At 44.7% G+C, this 18,849-nt stretch overlaps 3 protein-coding genes across 3 annotated transcripts in view; 2 read left to right on the top strand and 1 right to left on the bottom strand.

Moving 5' to 3' along the window:
- T265_03119 (hypothetical protein) overlaps window positions 1–3,889 on the bottom strand; it is a gene marked incomplete at both ends in the record, with an annotated part of 53,783 nt that extends 49,894 nt beyond the window's left edge. The window contains one exon of the mRNA XM_009167524.1: window positions 3,844–3,889. The remainder of the gene's footprint in view (window positions 1–3,843) is intronic.
- The window catches only part of T265_03118 (hypothetical protein), a gene marked incomplete at both ends in the record, with an annotated part of 15,989 nt that extends 10,750 nt beyond the window's left edge, over window positions 1–5,239 (top strand). The window contains one exon of the mRNA XM_009167523.1: window positions 5,108–5,239. Within this exon, the coding sequence (XP_009165787.1) occupies window positions 5,108–5,239 (132 nt within the window). The remainder of the gene's footprint in view (window positions 1–5,107) is intronic.
- A 6,541-nt stretch (window positions 5,240–11,780) lies between these two features.
- On the top strand, window positions 11,781–15,227 carry T265_13170 (hypothetical protein; the record flags this gene model as incomplete). Its single annotated transcript, XM_009167540.1, has 2 exons — window positions 11,781–11,963; window positions 15,084–15,227. Coding segments are annotated over 2 exons (327 nt in total), but the record flags the coding sequence as incomplete, so codon positions are not given.
- Window positions 15,228–18,849: the final 3,622 nt, after the last annotated feature.

Below are 18,849 nucleotides of genomic sequence, written 5' to 3'. Positions count from 1 at the left end.
CCAACCCCCAACCTGGAGGGCCAGGAGACTGTGTTCGCCAGATCTCTAACCATTGACCAACCTGGTGTGAGAGACTCTGTGAGTGTCGCGGGACACTCTCCAGTATAGCTCAATGGACGCTGAGGTGCGCAAACCGTCACACCACGGTAAGGTCCAGTCTCTTCGTCTTTGCGCTGTCCGGTTGTCCAGCTTAACCTAGCTCAATGCCCCTCGGCATAAAAGCGATGCCTGCTTGTAGTGTCGGCTTACATCCCAACGGACTGTAGTTCTGATGCCGAGGAAGCTTTCCATCGAGAGCTATCCGGGCTCATTCGCAAAGCGAAAAGCATTGGCATTGTGATTCCTACAGGCAATATGAATGCCAAAGTAGGTCGTCTAAGCTCCTTGGAATCACATTTGGGCGGTCGATTCGGAGTCAATGCTCGCCGCACAAACAACGGAGAGCGACTTCTGCAATTGTATGCTGACCATGAACTGTTTCTGGCAAGTGCGAACTTTCAACACAAACGTTCGCATCGCGTAACCTGGAGGCCACCAACTGCAAATTAACCATGGACCCAGTTGGAACACGTGGCCATCAGCCACAGGTGGAGAGCCACAATTCAAGACTGCCGTTTCTTTTGGAGCACAACACTTGATTCCGATCACGGTATGGTGCGTGCACTCCTGACAGTCCGCTTCCCTTCCTCACAAATCAACAAGAAGCATGCCAATCCACTATCTTCGAAGAACTACCATAGCTCAACAGTATCAATCTGAGCTATCTAAACAACTCTCCGCAGTAAACCAATACTATGGTAGTAATGAGCATGTGGATGAAGCGTGGCAAAATATGCAGGGGGTTATGTTAGCGGCGTTCAGTGAGGTCTGAGTGACCTCTCCGATTTAACCGATTCGACAAGCTAGTCTCCTGTAACAGCTTGTGGAGACAGCGCATACGGGCGAATGGAATGTAAATTTTGATCAAACTTCGGAGGAAGAAATAAAGTACGAAATATCCGTACTCAAACGTGATAAGGCATCATGGCCGGATGGTGTCCATCCAGTCCTCTTTAAAGGTGGAGAATCCCTGATGACCGATCTTACAAAACTAATTGATGCGATATGGAGTGAAGAGAAATTGTCTGCAGAATGGGGCATGTCGACAGTTACCCTTCTAAAAGGGTGCGCAGCCGCTGCGTGAAAACCACCGTGACATCAGCCTGTTAGCTGTGGCATCAAAGAGTCTCTCTGGTCCTATCCTTCGAAGTTTCAGTGAACAAAGGGAGAGGTGAAAACCAAACTGGGTTCTGCCCTGTAAGAGGATGCATCGATCATATCTCCACTCTCCGATAAATTCTGGGACAGCGACACCGCTTCCAGCAACCAACAGCGGTTGTTTCTTTATCTGAAAGCTGTCTTTGACTCTGTGGACTGCCAGGCACTATGGTAGTGTTTAGGCAGCAAAGATGTCCATGTTCTTGATCCTCCTCAAGGTGCTGTACGCCAACTCCCGTGGTCATTTGAACGTCTACGGGAAGTCCTGTTCTGAGTTCACTACATTAAAAGGTGTCAGACAGGGCTGCCTTTTTTCACCTTTCCGCTTCGAATTCATCATTGATACGACCATAGAAGACTTATTACCAGCCTCTAATGTCTGTGGGGTCGCGGGGCAAACCTCGAGGTGGACAACGCATGACTTAGCAGAAGGGCATGAAAAAGATCACGGAGAGTTTGAGTGATGTTGGTATTGAACGCCTTTCAGAATGGAGTTCCCTGGACCCAACCTGTGCCCGGCTGGAGACGTTGCAAGAAATGGCGGCTAACCAAGGTTGGTGGCGTTCGTGCTGTCAGTTTCTTTCCAGATTCTAATTGAGTGCCTGGAGGTGTAGGCACTTAGAATGCTTAACAAAGGTCCCCTCCCTCACCCACTCTTTTTCTCTTCTTTTCACTCTAGAGATTTGAATATAGTTAAATGAACCTTATGGTTGTACGGAATGAAGCATCAGTACCAACACTGATGTTTCTGTCTTCTATGATGATGACGATGACGAATGCTGAAGTTCCCTTTCATTTCCATTCAAACCATCCACAACCCATAATCAATGGTCACCAACGTTGTTGACCGTGAGATGGCTGTGGTTGAAGCTTGAGTTTACTCTCCAGAAAGTTCGCCGTCTAAACCCAGCCTCTGCATTTTGAATACTCCTGCCTAGGCATGGACAACCTGGGAGGGTCTTAACCCCCGTGCTTCCTCCAGTTGGCATACCAGCTAGATACCGTAGGCTTGTTATGGCTGAACGATTATTAGATTGTTATTAATGCACTTGTTTAAGAAAGTCGTTCATATTATTCTGGCCATCTTTCTACCCAAAATACGGCAGATTTCTACCCAATTGTTCGTATTCTCATTAGCATACACATTTCACTGCTCCCTAACGTTATGCGGTTCAAAACTTTCAACTCGTCTGCAGTGCCCCAGAACTGTCTGTCTTTGTTATCGGTGTTCACCTTTGGAGCGCACTTCGTGACTCACTAAGTTTGGTTGGAATCGGTCATAAATGCCGACACATCTGAGGCAATAAGAGTAAAAAAATAAATTACCATTCACTTGTAGCCCCATTTCGTTCATAACTGCTATGTATTCCAAAAGAACCTCGAGGGCTGTGTTATCAGGTTGCTCAAGCGTAGACAGGAGCAGCTGAGCTGGAGGTTAGTTTCGAACTACGGATCTTCCAGTCATTATGTTTGCAAAATAATTCCTGAGCTATCTCCAGGCGCCCCGTTTAGTTAGCTTTGATTCTGATTACCCACAAGATTGTTGCTCGATGATGTTGGTCGATGGTGCTACCAAATACTTCTCCAGCCATTGTCAGGAAACCTGTTAACAAATACTCCGGGCTTTTAACAACTGCATTCAGTACACTTGATAGGGGGATATCCAAACCACATTTTACTCTTTATATCAGGCCACGTAGGTAGTCCAGATACGAAGCTTCTGACTAAAGCGTGAGTAGAAGCTATTGGAATCTGGCGCTTCTAATTACATGGAGCGCCCCGCAACCCTGACGCCGCACTCCATGGAATCCATAAATCTGATGGGAGACACCAACTTACACAGCAGACTGACAGGATCACTCCTATCACCTACCAATCGAATTAGCCGACAAATTTAAAGATCATGCACTTAAGCTTCACTGCCAGTAAAGCCGTCTGCATCGCCACCAACCTACTCACTTCTAAACTCAAAACAACGAAACGCCCAACGATTATAGCCTTTCAGTCACCAGCTGCACTTCAGCAAAGATTAGGCTTTCATTCATGCGGGCTCTCCCCCCTACGTGGAAATTGACAAGCGAAAGTTTCTTCTCTTATTTTAGCATCCACCGGAAACGGTTTCCCAACTTAGCAGGCGTCCTTCACCGGTCCGAGTCCACGGGTCCCTGGCTTCATGTACGGATCTACACACATAGCTCATAGCTTAATCCTCGCGACGACCTGGGGTCTCCGGATGTATTCAAACTGTGTGCATGACAGCGCATACATCAATATGACTTGGCAAACTGTATTGATCTGCAATACTAAACATCCCAAGCACCCTACACTGCCTAGACAATCTGCCGCTTCACATGATCCACTGGAAAGCATGGTTTGGTAAAAAAACATGCATCATAATGTTGTCATGTTTAACTTGTGGATATCTCGGTGCGTCAGAAAAGGCGTTACTGGACTTTTTTGCGCTTGCTAATCATTTTCAACCGCCGGTTCTTGCGAGAGCGTTTGTTTAACACAGCAGAAAGCAGATGTACCTACAGGCTGCAACAGCGAAGCTATAATCCATAATAACCAACAAAAAGAACTCACGCTAACAAAAACTCTGACGAAACACCGGACACTCCGAGCGGCGTGCGAAAATCGATGAAAGTTTTGGAGGTCGCGCGCTTTTCGTGAACTTCATTAGTTGCTCGAAAGCCGAGTGAAACTGTGCAATGTTGCTTTTAAGAACTCCAAATGAGTGGATGTTATTCTGCTTGAACATAATCTTCACGGACAGCAGACAACTCCGAAAAAATGAGTATTTTCAATGAGCGGGATACCTAGGATTCATGGATGGAGCTCAGTATTCGAAAAATTGAACTGAACTTTTGAAAGCTACAACGTGTCCATGATAGACTAAACCAGACAGGCAATTGACTTCCACCTTGAAATCTCTGGGTCCTAACGATCCTAGAAATGCTTTTCCACCAGAATTTATTCTCCAGGGGTTTGTTTGATTAAGTGGACAATGAAATTTGGTGGGCTGCGAAAATACGGATGTACACTAGGATGGTTTCCGGTTTGAGCCTATATGCAACTTAATGCAACATTTTGGCATAAAAAGTTCTATTCCACTCGCAAATCTTTTGCAGCTAAAAGCACTGAACTGCCAAGGAGCCCGTACATGGATTGACATAATTGATCAAGGTATTTTCCCCAAGCTTCTTAGGCCACCTTTGTTAATGGGCTCCCGTTCACCTAATAAGCGCAAGCGAAGGTGTAAAGCACCTATCCTTAAGCCTTCCGCGTTGGGTAGTAAGTCCGCCAGCTCGAGTGCAATAAATATGTCCCGGATGCGTTGTGCATAAATATCGAAGGTAAATTATTACCCATTCAAAAAATTATTGGCTTTGTCCCTGTTTGATTAATGAGAAATTGAGTGAATAAATTTGATTTAAACACATTCCTATTAATGTCCCACAATTAAATGTACCTGGAAGTAATCGGAATGTCCAGCTCAATTCTACCGAACGTCGATGGCTGTATGCTTACCGGAACCCACTTTCTCTGAATCTGAAGTTCGCGTTGAATAATTGTTCTAATAGATTAAGTTCATATCGCAGTGATTGTGGTGATGAGAGGAAGCAAATGGTTTGATTGCACCTGACTTCAGGGTCACGCAACAGTTGTATGGGGGTATCGAGGGGAGAGCAATGAACTCTGGGCTCCAGGATCCACAGTGGAGCCTTGTTTACTCTACTTCCAGCCAGCTAAGAGTCGAGAATGGCCAGCAAAAGCGAAGTTCCACGTAATTTTCTCTTGTTGCGGGATGTTCTTATTCCTAATAGGACCATTATGTCTCGCCTTTCAGGTTCGTTCTACTACGGGAAACTTCTGCTATTCTTGCATATTGCACCTTGAGAGTCATAATATTACTCCTAATCCTAAGCTCCCCAATGCATCCAAGGAATTCACGGATTCACAGATTGATACAAAAGATTGAGGCTTCCGCCCAAGTCTCCCCGGGTAGAATCTATTCTTGCCGTTGAGCTGCTGTCGTTCAACTGAAATGCACAAGAGAAAAAGGGTTCAACGCTGCTCTACTAGTTCTCAGCGCAGAGCAGTAAGCTTTCAATGGCTGGGGCGCGCATAAAAAACGTCTAGTGGGAAAAACCGGCGAAGAAAGGTTATTTCACGCGGCAAACACCCGAAATAAGAAAAAGAATTTACCAATCGAAGGCGTGCGCCCTGCGCTCAAAAATCTTCTGAACATGTCCTCGGCTTGTGGTACTGCATCAGTGGTAAAAAACCTGTTTGACGAACCTTGTTGAATGTCCAGGCAAATTGCGAAACGCCCGAACCGGACGCTAAAATGGTACGCGGGATGGAGGGAGCCGGGTTGCAGATATTGCCCACCACAGAATATTCAACGGATTTTCCCGGAGGACAGCATGAGCCACTTACTGCAATTCGCACCTTCCAAATGAGTTGAGGTCGTTTGCAGTTTTCCTCCATGGCAGAATCAGACTCTATCGAATAATTTCCACGTGAATGACGGATGCATCAACAAACTACAATTCCGAGCGACGCGTAACTGGGGAACTTCCGGGAAGGCAAAACAAAGCCGGAGCTGGTTTTCTATACAGCATGATTATTGTGAGACATTCACAAATTACACAAACCTCGACAGAGGGTGCTCGTTCAAAACGGATGGTCCACTTGGACTACAAAGGAACACACCAGATGAGCAAACAGGCCTTTACACACATGCATAAAGTTGGCCACAAATGTCTGGGTGATCTCAAGGTCAAGTGAATGAATTGCTGAGGGGAAATAACGCACTAATCACAAAAATGGGGCGGAGGTTACAAATAGGGACAGAATAAGCGTGGGGGGTTCAAATGTCAACGTAACGGACGACACAACGGGTAAAAGTGATTCTGAGTATTTTAGGTGGGGAAACCTGTGACAAGCATTGGGTGATCACCCCAAAACCTGGAGTTGAAATGCACCCGGGACTTTCCCTCACGCATATTGAGTATGCAGACTATATAACTCTACTTGGTTCAGACCATTCTCAACTGCGAAGGCTTTTAGATAACCTAAATAATTCTGCCTCACGCCTTGGCATGCGCTTCATATCCTCAAGATGTAAAGTTTTCCTACAAGATTCGATGGGATCAAACCCAAACTCTCTGCTTGCAGGTGAGCCATGTGGTAGATAAATACGTTTACCCTTGTAGCTGTATAAGATCCGGTGGATTTTGGTGGAGATGAGATTATTTGTCGAATCTGAAAGGCCAAGACAGCTTTTGCCAACTTCCGAAACCGATGGTACCCACGTGACGTGAGCTTGTCTGTTAATGGCTTACACTGCAGTGGTGCGATCCATACTGCTTTATGGGGCGGAGGCTTGGCCGCAATGCGCCGAGGACATACGGAAGATGTTAGCGTTTGATCATCGGTGTCTCCTAAGCGTTCATCAGGCCTGGCGAAAACATCTGATTGGTTATACTAAGGTACGCTGGATGGTCTTAGAAAGAAGGAACTTTCCCGCGGTAGGTAAATTACCCGCCTTTCGTAGGTTACACTAGTTAAGACATGTACTTCGCATGCCAAAAGACGGTCTGCATCACACAGCTCTTTTCTCGCAGCCCTGTGTTTAGTGGAAGCGCCGGAGAAATTGACAGTGTATGTCCTGGCAACGAAGTACGAAAACACTAACCAGCAAACTCAGTCGCGTGGGCTACTGCCGCCTCTCTATATGGGGACCACGTGACTCAAGCCACCAGTGGTTAATGACATTGGCGGAAACGGCCCAATCGTACAGCCAATGGCGCTCGTGAATCAAAGCTATCGTCTTCAATGCATTGCTACCCGATTTCAGAGCAAAACGGATATGCCTTTGCTCCAATGCTTGGTTGCCTGTTCCAGTTTCCCGTTTTCTAGTGATCAAAACTGTAGCAGCTGGAACCAATGTACCCATCGTACATGGTTTATAGCTGATAAATTGATTGGATTGAGCTCAATTACTGGGTGCCATTCGGCAACTTGTGAGTAACAGAGACATTTACCGTCACCACTAGAGTATGAGTAGAAGCGCAGCAACGTATCCACGGACACTTTATAAGCTTAACGGGAGACCGCTCGAATCGCTCGAGAGAAGAGTTCTCAGCGGCCACTTAAAAGATTCCCTGCAACCAGCCTGATTGACCCGGTGAGGGGTCATGAATCAGACTAGTCCGTGGCTAGGGCAACCTTATATGACCTAATGGAACATTTGCGCATGCGCGTGTTTGTGACATCTCTAGCTATTCATGCTATTCTCAAGTCAAATCATCATTTACAGTCGGCACCAAGCCATTTAATAGCAATTTTTAGTCAGCAAAAGGCCGAAAATGTAAGTAAACAAAGCGATATATTTCGACAATGTATAAAAAAGGAATGAAAATCATATGAACAACTATTGGGAGGATCAACACTGTGTTGCACGGCGAATATCTCCTTGGCGGGAACTGTAGGTTGTGCAAGGCGTAGCAGCTCAAAAACGAAGAGTTGGATTCGCCACCTCAATTTCAGAGATACTTGCGACATACTTATAGAAAGGACCTAAAGCTATTGCCGCAGAGCTATTCCCGCACAACTAATTACAATGAATCCTGATCTCAATAATGTTTTCATGACGCTGAAATAAGCGCTGTGCAGTTTTACGGCCGTACGCTCCGAGAACGTTAACTTTTCAGTTGACTGGAAGCTGATTTAGGTTGTATTACCAGTAATCACTCGTCAAAACTTGAAAATGTTTCTCATTCAATAGAATGGTTTTTACTCCTCAAAGTCAACAGAAGTAAGAAGCAGACAGTTACCTTTTCTGAAGGGTTCTATGCGCAGTTTTCGGAGAATACGTTGTCTCATGCATATATTGTTTTCAAGCTATTTCAAGGCAGTTTACGGCCCACTAGACAGCACCGACGGACTAATTTGTGAATCTCCAAAGATTGGTGCATAATAAGTTGGGCGACGGTTATTCAAGCCTGCTCACAATGAAACCCGCAGTTGCTTCACGGATAAACGCTTAACAGTTTCGAATAGATACAGAGAGCCGTGTCACGTAAGATTTTCAATTGACACCGATATATCACTGGAAGTACGTTCACACAAAAGTGTTCACACCTACTGCTTCGTTGGCAGGAATCGGATCTTTATGACTGCACGAGTCACATGGTCCTCCAGCTGAAGAGAAGTCATCCATGACCCTGCATCAGCCTGACTTCATCTAGTCAATCTCCTTGCGTAACCCAGGTCCAGCTGCCGCAGAAATGCGTATCCTCTCTCCGATTGCGGCACCCTTGACGAACGCTATGTGGCTGTCCAGAAACCGAAGTGTGTCCGTGCGCTGACGGCATGGCATCGCCATACCAAATGTGGGGAACCGCCGTAACTACTTTCCTTAGAATCTCGACCGCAACCTCTCACCCACTCCAGCCCGTAATTGTATCTACGAGCACAGTTTTCACCTAATCCTAAACGCCTCTCGGACGAGTTCATCCTAACCCGATGAAATTTTCTTCCCTGCAATAGAAATTTATTGCCGCTGGCATCGCTGGGTCGTTATCTCAGCGGATCTGATAGCGGATCTCATAGATCTAACAGAATGCAACCAAAAATTGCGACAGATACTCTCGTTTACTATCGATCATTATTGGAGTCATTCAAGAGAGCGTGCTGGGCTCCATCCTCTTCCTGCTGTATAAGAACATCTTTGGCACCGTGTCTTCTCTACTTTGCAGATTTGAAAATCGCCCGCATATTTCATTCCTCTGCAAAATCTCTTGCCTTTCACCAGATTCAACAAGACGAAGACTCTCAGACTCGCTGGTCAACTGCCTCTGGGCTAAGCATCTCATCTGCTAAGTCCCAAAGTAATCCCTGCCGCTGCTTCCCCCCGGTTGATGCGTTCACAATTAGATGTACACCGCTAATTCACTCCACAGAGATCAACGACCTTGGTCTCAGATACTTTGGTACTTTTAGCTTTTCACACCAAGTCCAGCTCCGGGTTGCCCGAGCACATAGCTCTGTTCTCTAATATTAAGCTCCTTGTACCTCCGAGAAAAAATGTAGCATTTTTCAACGAATGCGTGTGATCAGTCATGGAATTCCGCCCTGTATTCTCTTCCCTTTATAGGCAAAGTTGCAGACCAACACTCGGAAGTATCTAGCACCCACTCGCCAGATTGTCGTTTCCAAGGTCCAGATCTTTCTCCTACCACTCCTGCAGCGCAAACTCGGGCCCTGAACCACCATGGCTCAGACGACTGAAGCTAAATTTGACTCTCCTTCACCATCTGCTGCACCAAAATGCCTTTAGAGCAGGAACTGGGCCAAACGTCATTTCATGTCCTCGCAGTAAATCTCATGACCCCAGCAACCTCTCGAAGATTCCCTCTGCGGATCTACCAGTCAGCACCTCTGAATCACTAGCAACCGCCAGTAGTCTTCAAATGATTGAAATTAGTATATATTACTTTCCTTTATTCGGTAGTATAGAGTAAAAAGTGATTTGAGAAGTGACCTGCGGCTTCCGTCCTAGGTGGGAATCGGCATGAGTTTCGTGGGCTCCCACTGCGGATGATTCCTAGTAAGGATGAATTTACTATTGAGCGCTTTTCTCGACTTTTTAGCATACCTTAACTCCACTTGCAGGACGAAACCTCGGTTAAAAATTACCCAATCTCTCGCAATAACAACAATGTATAGGCGGCTAAGAGCTAGAGTAAAAATTACCCGATGTGTGTAAACTTCATCTAAGAAGTCGTCACTCGAGGAGCCAGGCAACACGTGACGTGTATCCCATGATTGAAAGATTAATGGCTAAGCTAACTGTCACATATAATTCAACATCAAAATGCTCCATCCACAGCAAAATCATCCTTTCAGTGATTCAGGTACTTCAGTTATCGAAATCCGGTACCCACAGCTTTTTGAAGTGAACGTTTAGCGTAATGTATGCTCACTATCAATTCCGATAAACCGATTATCAGTTTCATTGCATTTGAATGGTTGCATCATCTGTTCAAATCTGAAGCCTATTCAAACCGCCCCTTTCCTCTGTTTGACCTTTCAAAACACCAAGAAGTCTGGTAGTAACTTTCGATGTGGATGACTTCCGTCATATTCCTGCACTGTGTGGTTCAGTTAGACAGATGAAAAAACTGGTTTATCCAGGCTCGTGGCAAATTACTGCCATTGCAAGATAACTAGTGGTACACTTAAACGGGTTTCATATGGCTGGTGGCTAAAACAATACTTCAACGGATCAAAGTTGCCTTTTTTGCTGCACAAAAGATATGGCCACAAGTTGTTTCATAAAGGGTGCACTAGCATGTGGTCATCATTGGAGTCAAGGGCCAAAGCTAAATTCGTTCAGTGGTGGCCCTGTGCTACCCGCGGTTTGTGTAATCGGGGTCGCAGGAGAAAGTGTAGGCGATCACAGATACGGTAAAGTTGGACGGAAAGATTTAAATGACGGTGATTATACGCGTCGTGTATGCTTTGGTAGAGCGCTCGTCCAAAAATGGTTTGAAGCAACTACATGCAAAGCGGTTGTCTGACTACGAACTCGTGGATGGTGAAGGGGATATATTTATCTAAGTGGTTTTTGCCGGTAATATTCATTCGACAAGACAAAGATTAGTCTTTGTTCGTCGTTTCTGACGCGTTTTCAGATGGCTGTTTCAACTGGGATACAGAGAAATGTACGAATGTGAAAGCTGGAAAAGCAACTTCTGGCCTGTGGTCGGGGGAAGGGGGGCAAGAGAGACCCAACATGGCAAAAACGGTGGAGAATAGGTCAATTGGGTATCGGCTCCAAAGCTTCAGTACCAAAGGATGATTCTGAGCACATTAGGAGGGCAGGATAAAGAGTCACGGGGATTCCGTAAGCTGATGTTCCCGCATACATATGCACACCAGTGCATCATACTGGGCCCTTTCGAAAGTAGTTGATCGTGCCTAAATGTAATGGGTGGAAAATCTCTCCAAGTGTTGCCTTAAGGAAATTTTTACAGGCATTGATCCGTCACTCAACCAAGTTCTCTACCAAGGAACTAGAAGGACACTGATAACGACCGAATTTGCCAGCCAGATTGTAATGCTGTCATTTTTCAGTAATCCGCAGAAATAACAGCGGATGAACAGTGCAAAATAACCGCTAGGATAGTAATCAGTGTGTAATTCTGGATGATGACAGTGTTGGTAATAACTATTGAAGCAAGCCACCAAGTGAAACAACTCCTCCTTCCAATTCCAAGACAAACATTTTTAGCGTTTTCGTGTCATATTATCTCGGAAGAGACCGAAACATTTAGGTAATTTATACAATTGGCTTGAGATAGTGGAAAGTTGTTGATAGTAGTTGATGGCACTCAGCCTCACTCTGAAGACACCATCCGTGCATTTGAACGGATTGGACTGTCGCGCGATACTTTTTGTCAGCTTAAGGGCGGTTTTAATGTCTTGCTTAAAACACTTTGTGTTGTAGTTTGGAACAGTCCCTGGCAATCGCAATATTGCCCTCATATTTTTGTCGGACCGGACTCTCCGCAAAGTCGCAAAGACGCTCTGTAGAAAGGGATGGGGGCGGTGACAAAAAGGTTCCCTCACATACCAAAGTGAGTCTTCGACGAATTTCCCCCAATCCGAACGTACGACTTTTCTTTGAAAAGGTAGTTGCCTAAGTAGGCTAGAAGAACACTTTCGATGACCGTGTCGAATGTTTGTGTCGCAGGAGCTTATGATCGACTGAATCGAACGGAACTTTCAAGTCTGTAAAGTGGACCCTGAAGGCTCAATGAAGGCTCCATACTAGCGTTATAAAATCAGTGTTGCAGAGTTGAGTGGATGGCAACGCTTCCTGCGAAAGATTTCGCGCTCAACTGGGAAGTACGATTGATGCAAATTAGGAGGTCTTGCTTACTTAATGAGCCCCAAGATGGACGAGACTGGTGGAGAGCTGTCAAATAGGTTTCAGAAATTGTCTAACAAACGTGTTATTTCAATAGTACCTGAAGCACTATTCCTAACGATGAAAAATTATGGTGGTATACCCAATTTCGAGCACCAAACGCCAGACTATCAGTGCGGTTTATCAAAAGTCTACCTTTCTGGTTCACTTTGGGCATTTTGCCCTGTCAAGATTATGAGTAGGGTTGTGTTTACCCACCCTGTAATAATACACGTCACTTTTTTGGACCGTTCAGAGGCAAGTTTGGGTTTATTGGAAGTGTTGCTTTTGCTCATAGTCGGTCGTAGCTATCTGAATACCATGATAAGCTCCACATGGTTACGTAATCGCGATCGAAGTGATTATTTTCATTTCCACCACTTCGGAGCTAACACTTAGATTTCAGGTATGCCCACAATTTTCTCAAACCTCGCAAAGCCTCTTGCTGGAAATCTGCCGATGCACTTACAGCAAGAAAAATCCTGTTTGGCTGGAATTACACCATTTTATGGCATTCTTCCGCCCTTTGAGACTTCACACATTAGTGCCCTAACTAAGCAACTGAACAACATGGAGCTAGTCAGCAGATATTTGTGAACTAAACGGTTCGGTACAACCGCTTCGACAGTATTAGATAGGTTCTGCCTTGTATCCAAAGGACACTTTGGTTGAGGTTACTTTGGAGGAACTTACATAGCGAGACGGAAACATGTTGCTGGTTGTCCGTGTTTATTGACCTGAGGGACGAAAATAGTTGGGCAGGCAGGTCACTGCTGTGTATTATCCGGTTTAGCTGTTATTGTGTGGACAGCAAATGTCTGGTCGTTTCGACAGCAAAAAAAACACCAACAAGCACTTTCACTATGGCGATTGCCTGACTAGTCGGATGGGGGTTGGCGTTGTCCTTTCACATAACTACTCTATTTTCCTTTTCCTTGCAACCTGTGCAGCCCGAGGCTCATAGCTAGCTGTCCGGGTGGATGAATGCGCAGAGCGTAGCCTGCATATCACTGAGGCGAATGTGCTCAGTCCAGGTAATATAGCAGTCATTGGTCCGTTAATCAAGCCCCGTAGTTTGGTGATAAAACGCTCGTAACTGAATGGCCCATCTTAGTGAGCAGACCAGCAACAACCTTTACATGAGCTGATTTTAAATTCCTTTCTTGCTCGGCGTGCTTTCGCCGCTTACAGTAGGATTTTGGAAGCATGCAACACAGGCGGGATATATCGAGGGACTGAATGTGACCTCGTAAATTTACGGTGGTCGGCAGAAAGTGTAGTCCCCACTTGGCGTCTTCAGTAAATGCATTCACCAGGATGCCCGGCCCCCAAACCACCGGTCAGCTGCATAAGTGATCTGACTAACCTATAGACTTGCTTCGTCCATCAGTCAACGATTAGGATCCGTATGTTTGCAGAGAAGAGGTTTCAGTCATCACGGCACCAGTAAACTCTATGCATGAGCTGTTCATGGCCCCTGCACTTAGATTAAGCTGCTGAAAAATGCACTCATCAATGAGCTCCGGTAACGCGCTGTTAGGTTGGTGGGGCAGTCACGCAATTGCAGTAGATCACTCATATAGGTACCAATTGCTAAGAACATGTGCTTATAGCGAGAGTGCGAGAAAACTCCAGTCTGTGGTGTATTTTAACACAGGCTGCATCGGTGTACATTCTGGGTTTCAAAGTGATTGTTCGTAGCGGTACTTATAAGACAAGCGTAACAGACTTGCGCAGAATATTTATACCCCAGTTTTGCGGTAAGGCACAGGATTTGAAAATTTACCTTATTTTGCTCAAGGTGCTACTCAGCTGATTATCTGCATTTGTTTTTTCGAAAAGGTAACCAGAGTGAGATTTCTCGGATTTATCTAGCAGCATGCAAAAGATCCTTAGGGGTATTGCTCCCTAGAGGACGACTGTATTTCGAAAGTGGTCGGTTTGTTACCGACCACTTCATCCATTTGAGGACGCGCATTCTCCCGTCAGATGAAAAATCAAGAAAAGCACCGAGCTACCGATACTTTGATACTGCAAAATCTCCACAAAAAACACTCATGTCCTGAATAGGATGATGCAGTTTACGCGCCACAACAATCTCTCCCATACATCGGGGCTCTCTTCATCGGACTTTCCGTCAATTTACCGCTTTCCAATATCCAGTTTTCGGACAGGCTGATTATGAGCGGTTCAATAAAGTTAAAGCATGCCCAACACGTGACCCATCGCTTAGGTCGCAGCTTTGTATCGGTGATTGGACAGAACAGACTTGACGGCATGAAGACAAGCAGCGAGACGTTAACATTTCTTCAGTCACGAAAAGCGAAACGTAATACTTTTATACGGTGGCGTAGAGAAACAAATAGGGAGAGAAAACAACAGTCTACAAGGGTGGAGTAGTGTAAGGTCACTTCCAGGCTGGACATTGGTTCCTGATCAGTAATTTCTAGAGGCAAAAGGTTGATCAGTATAGCTGCCCAAGATTGTCGCATCTTGTGAAGCCATAACGATAAACCATATCAGGACAACTTTCTTCGTGCAGAAATTATTCACCAGAAACCCATGCGTGCCTTGTAAACTGGTGTTATTTCTTCTCACTGTTGGCGTTATATGCCTGTTGTGTAAACGCACCATGTTTTACGTTCCATGACTGAAGGCGAATGAATTGTTGACATCGCTCTACTTAAATCTCCTTGTTGTATTAATGAATTGGATTAGGGAGGAATCAGTTTTTTCAAGAGTTGATTGCACCTCTGTTTCGAATGAAGCACTGTTGCGTTGCATGGTGTTATGACTATGATGCCAATAAGGCTCATCACAAAGTTGATGTCCGCCCGCATAGGACCGGCATTTTCGAGAACCTATGGTAAAATATCGATACACCTTCAGTGAAGAGGACTCAGAGCACGCGTTTATACGGACGAAAGTGTTGCGTGAATTCGCAGGGGACAGATGGAAAAGTAAATATCGGTGCATGAATCTACGTTAGGTGCCACACAATGTTATGAAAAATCACCGAATTTTCGACCGTTTTTACCGTCACGGTCAGGTTACAACACCTGACAGGCACGTTTAGGACAGTGTATTCCTGGTCGAATGCAACGTAAGTTATCATATATTCTCCAAAGTTAAAAATAGGGTTAGTTCGACGGTCTGGTCAGGTAGTTTGGTACCAAAAACTCTGAGTAGCTCTTCTTTTCGAACAATATAATCGGTGGGGTTTGTCGTCCATTTTAAATCGTGATTTCCTCTTGTCAATGAAGCCGTTCTATGCTCAAAATCCAAGCGCTGTCCAGCAGAACCTGAGTCAAATGAACACTTTTTTGGTTTCTCAAGACAACATGCACATATAATCACGACGGCTACAAGTGACCAACTTAAAGGCATCCATGCGATATCCGAATCTGCGCTTTGGGAGTGATAATCCACTGATTCTTCCCAGGGCTATTCCACAAGGTCTATGGGAGTAGATCAGGGATGTTTCAAAATTTTAAATTGAATGTCGCGAACGTGTTTGCCGTGCTAGCGCACGCGACAGTGAGCACGGTGAAGGTAGAGAGCTAGAGACCTAGGTTTCTTTGCGAGAAAGCGATGAAAGGCAGTTCGCTTATATATTTAATTATTACCTTGTAAATCCCGCACTAGACGTATAAAGTTAGCTAAGTCTACTTTCTTTGAAGACCAGCTTTTCAGCGGATGACTTTATCTGTTCAACTTGAGTATACACACAAGTTTAAGGAACGGATGTCCCAAGTGCTTTTCTCTGACAGCGAAATCAATTTTGAAGGAACTGATTTTACGCGAACACCCAGTGTAATCGTTGAACGGACTGTTGGTTGCCTGCTAGCTACTTGATCCCTAGTAGTCAAAAAGAGTCCGGGGAAAAAGGGACTCAGCGAGGTATGTATATTCAACGAAAAAAATTTCATCTTTAGTGAGAACTTTGTCTCATGCTAGTTTATAGACAGGTAAAACTTTCGAGAAGATGATTGAAACAACCAATCGCATTCAACTGAGGATTTTCAAGGTAAAGTAACCCTTGGTCTTCTAACAAGCAGATTACTTTGATGGGATAACTGAGTGAAGTGTGGGTTAAGTTCGCACGGGGACTATCATATTCCGGTTTCGACTGGAAAGGATTTGTTGCTGAAGACTTCGCAAAGTTGCACAACCCTACAAGTTTCATATAAAATGTGATCTATTGTGGCGCCACCAGACATATCACACCAATTACCTACTGAAGCACGAGTTGGAGATACCAGAGAGAATAAAGGGAGTGAGGAAGTCTTTTTTTAAAGAATGATTTTGAACCGGCTATGCGGACCTGCAACAGCAAGTTATTTGATTGTTCATTTTTTCCGCACAAGCAGATGATTTTTTTTCATCTGACAAACACGCTCATTTGCATACCTATTTGATTCACCTAAAACCAGCTGAATCTCTCGTCTACGATGTACTACTTCACAGGTTCTGGTGGCATCACCCGGTCTATCGCCGTTATTCGCCTACTGGAAATTTCTTCCTATAATCTTCTACAGGATAAATCTGCATGGTTGTAGGAGTCTAAATAATTTTTAAAAATTTTCCCCACTTATCTATCCGTCTGTCTGCTTGACCAGATTAAAGTTTTGCAAACTGGTCTATGTCGTGACCCTTGTTTTGCACTGGTTGACCGTTAAACACCACGCTTCCGGATAATTTCAACTCTTACTAATTAATCACTGTGTTGCCTCCCTGTTAGACGGAAACGGTCACTGTTCCGACTACTGGTCTACTTGATGAGGCTTTGGTGATAATTTCTAGTCCTCACTGTACCCGGTGCCCATCTGTGTGACATTATTCAGGACGTGAAATTGCTCAGCGTCGAATGCGGTCATTGAATCTGGTTGGATCAACGTCATCTTGCACGTTTGATTGCGTAATACTGCCTTCTGTATTTAACTGACCATACTGGCCGAATACAGCTGCATTAAAGAACTATTCATGATGTATATAGTGCATGATATTTTCCGTCGTTTGTAATGGTACATTATGAAACTTTGAGACCTGAACACTTTAGCCAGCATTCGCCGATCGTGAGTCACTCGTTTTTATGTGAATGTTTAGAGCAAAATTCAACAGTTCCGCCAAAAATTCTAGCCTACAGAAAATGTCAACATTTAGGAAACTAGTGGTTGTTGGTTCAGAGCAGGAAGTGTGCAAAGAGTGAAATATTTTCTGGACACGTTTGAATGGTAAGTAAATGGAAAGGATATTTTAGCAATTATTATGTTCATTTTGGGAGAAGAACAGATGCAGTCTACGTTTCAGAGAGGTTTGGTAAACAATCGGTGGATTTTGTGCTGGGCAAAGTTTCACTTTTGACGCAAAATCTTCATCAGGCCAAGTGAGTAAGTAACCAGATTGAGCGGGTTTTAAAGCAGTCGGAGAACCAATCCGTGAGGTTTCATATGACCAACTGACGTGATCAGTCCTGGGTGTCGGCTTGAAGTACCTGTTTGTTGGTTGGTGGAGACGACCAACATTTACGGTGGATTGGTTAGGGTGAATAGTCTTCATGCTGGAACCGGATGTCGCAGTCGCCTTTCCGGTCTAGGCACCTTGATGGAATATTCCTCTTGGGGGTCGTTCGCAAATTTTGTTCACCTGGGCTCACCAAGGGGTGCCGGGACAACTGGTTTGGGGATGGGGGTGGGATGGTTTACTTGGATCTAACTCTACTTGGATTTTGTACTTTGAGACCCAGGCCATTTCGCTGACTGCCTTTTGTCATCTCGGCTGATCTAAGACCGCTCTCCACACGTTTGCAAGTTCTACCCCCTCTATTCTATTCACACTGGGATGCTTGGCGATTTTCACCGCCTCGGCCACCAGTCGCTGTGGTGTGAATCTTAAACCCCGTCTCAGAATGCTCACATTTTCCAAATCTATCCAGTGTCTAGTGTATGCCCTGCCGAGCGCCGATCAATTTGGCTAGTCATGAGAAATCTCACTGATTGGTTCCCTGACTGCCTTACAATCCAATTAACCTATTAACATGTTCACGTGGCTCAGCGATAAATTCACCGATTGTTTGCCAAACCTCTCTGAAACGATGGCTACGCAATCGGTCTTAAGCATTTTTCAGTTTGACGCAGTCTACTCTTATTGAGCTAGACCAGTGTCTTATTTTCGGAACCATTGAGGATTAGTTAGCCTAGAAAAATTACGAAAGGCCGTATGTTTTTTTGGAGTAAGGAACTTTTGATGCAATGCGTTGCAAGCACAGGCGTGTCATTTTCGTTGACTAAAATCACACTACCGCAAAATCTGCCCGATTTAATTTAAAAAAAGTTTTCAGCGAATGCTGATAAATTAATCAATTTTTCATCACCCAGTCGAATGAGGTTGAATGAGTTGAAATCTATTTAACAAAATTAAGACCAGACCGATTTCAATGTGACTATTGTTCTTGTATGTGGGATGTTCATTGGCTTTGATATTTGTAACCGGATTTTCACCGAAATCAACCTGATGTAGTTGTCAGCGTTGAATTGACTGTGCTTCGACAGTCACTGATGTCAAAAATTCAGTCCACGCCACACTAGAGAAAAGAAGTCAACAGTTGG

Source organism: Opisthorchis viverrini, assembly GCF_000715545.1.
Source record: "Opisthorchis viverrini unplaced genomic scaffold opera_v5_42, whole genome shotgun sequence".
Lineage (NCBI taxonomy): Eukaryota > Metazoa > Platyhelminthes > Trematoda > Opisthorchiida > Opisthorchiidae > Opisthorchis > Opisthorchis viverrini.
The sequence above is the reverse complement of the archived record's forward strand: the minus strand, read 5'-3'. Positions and strand labels throughout refer to the sequence as shown.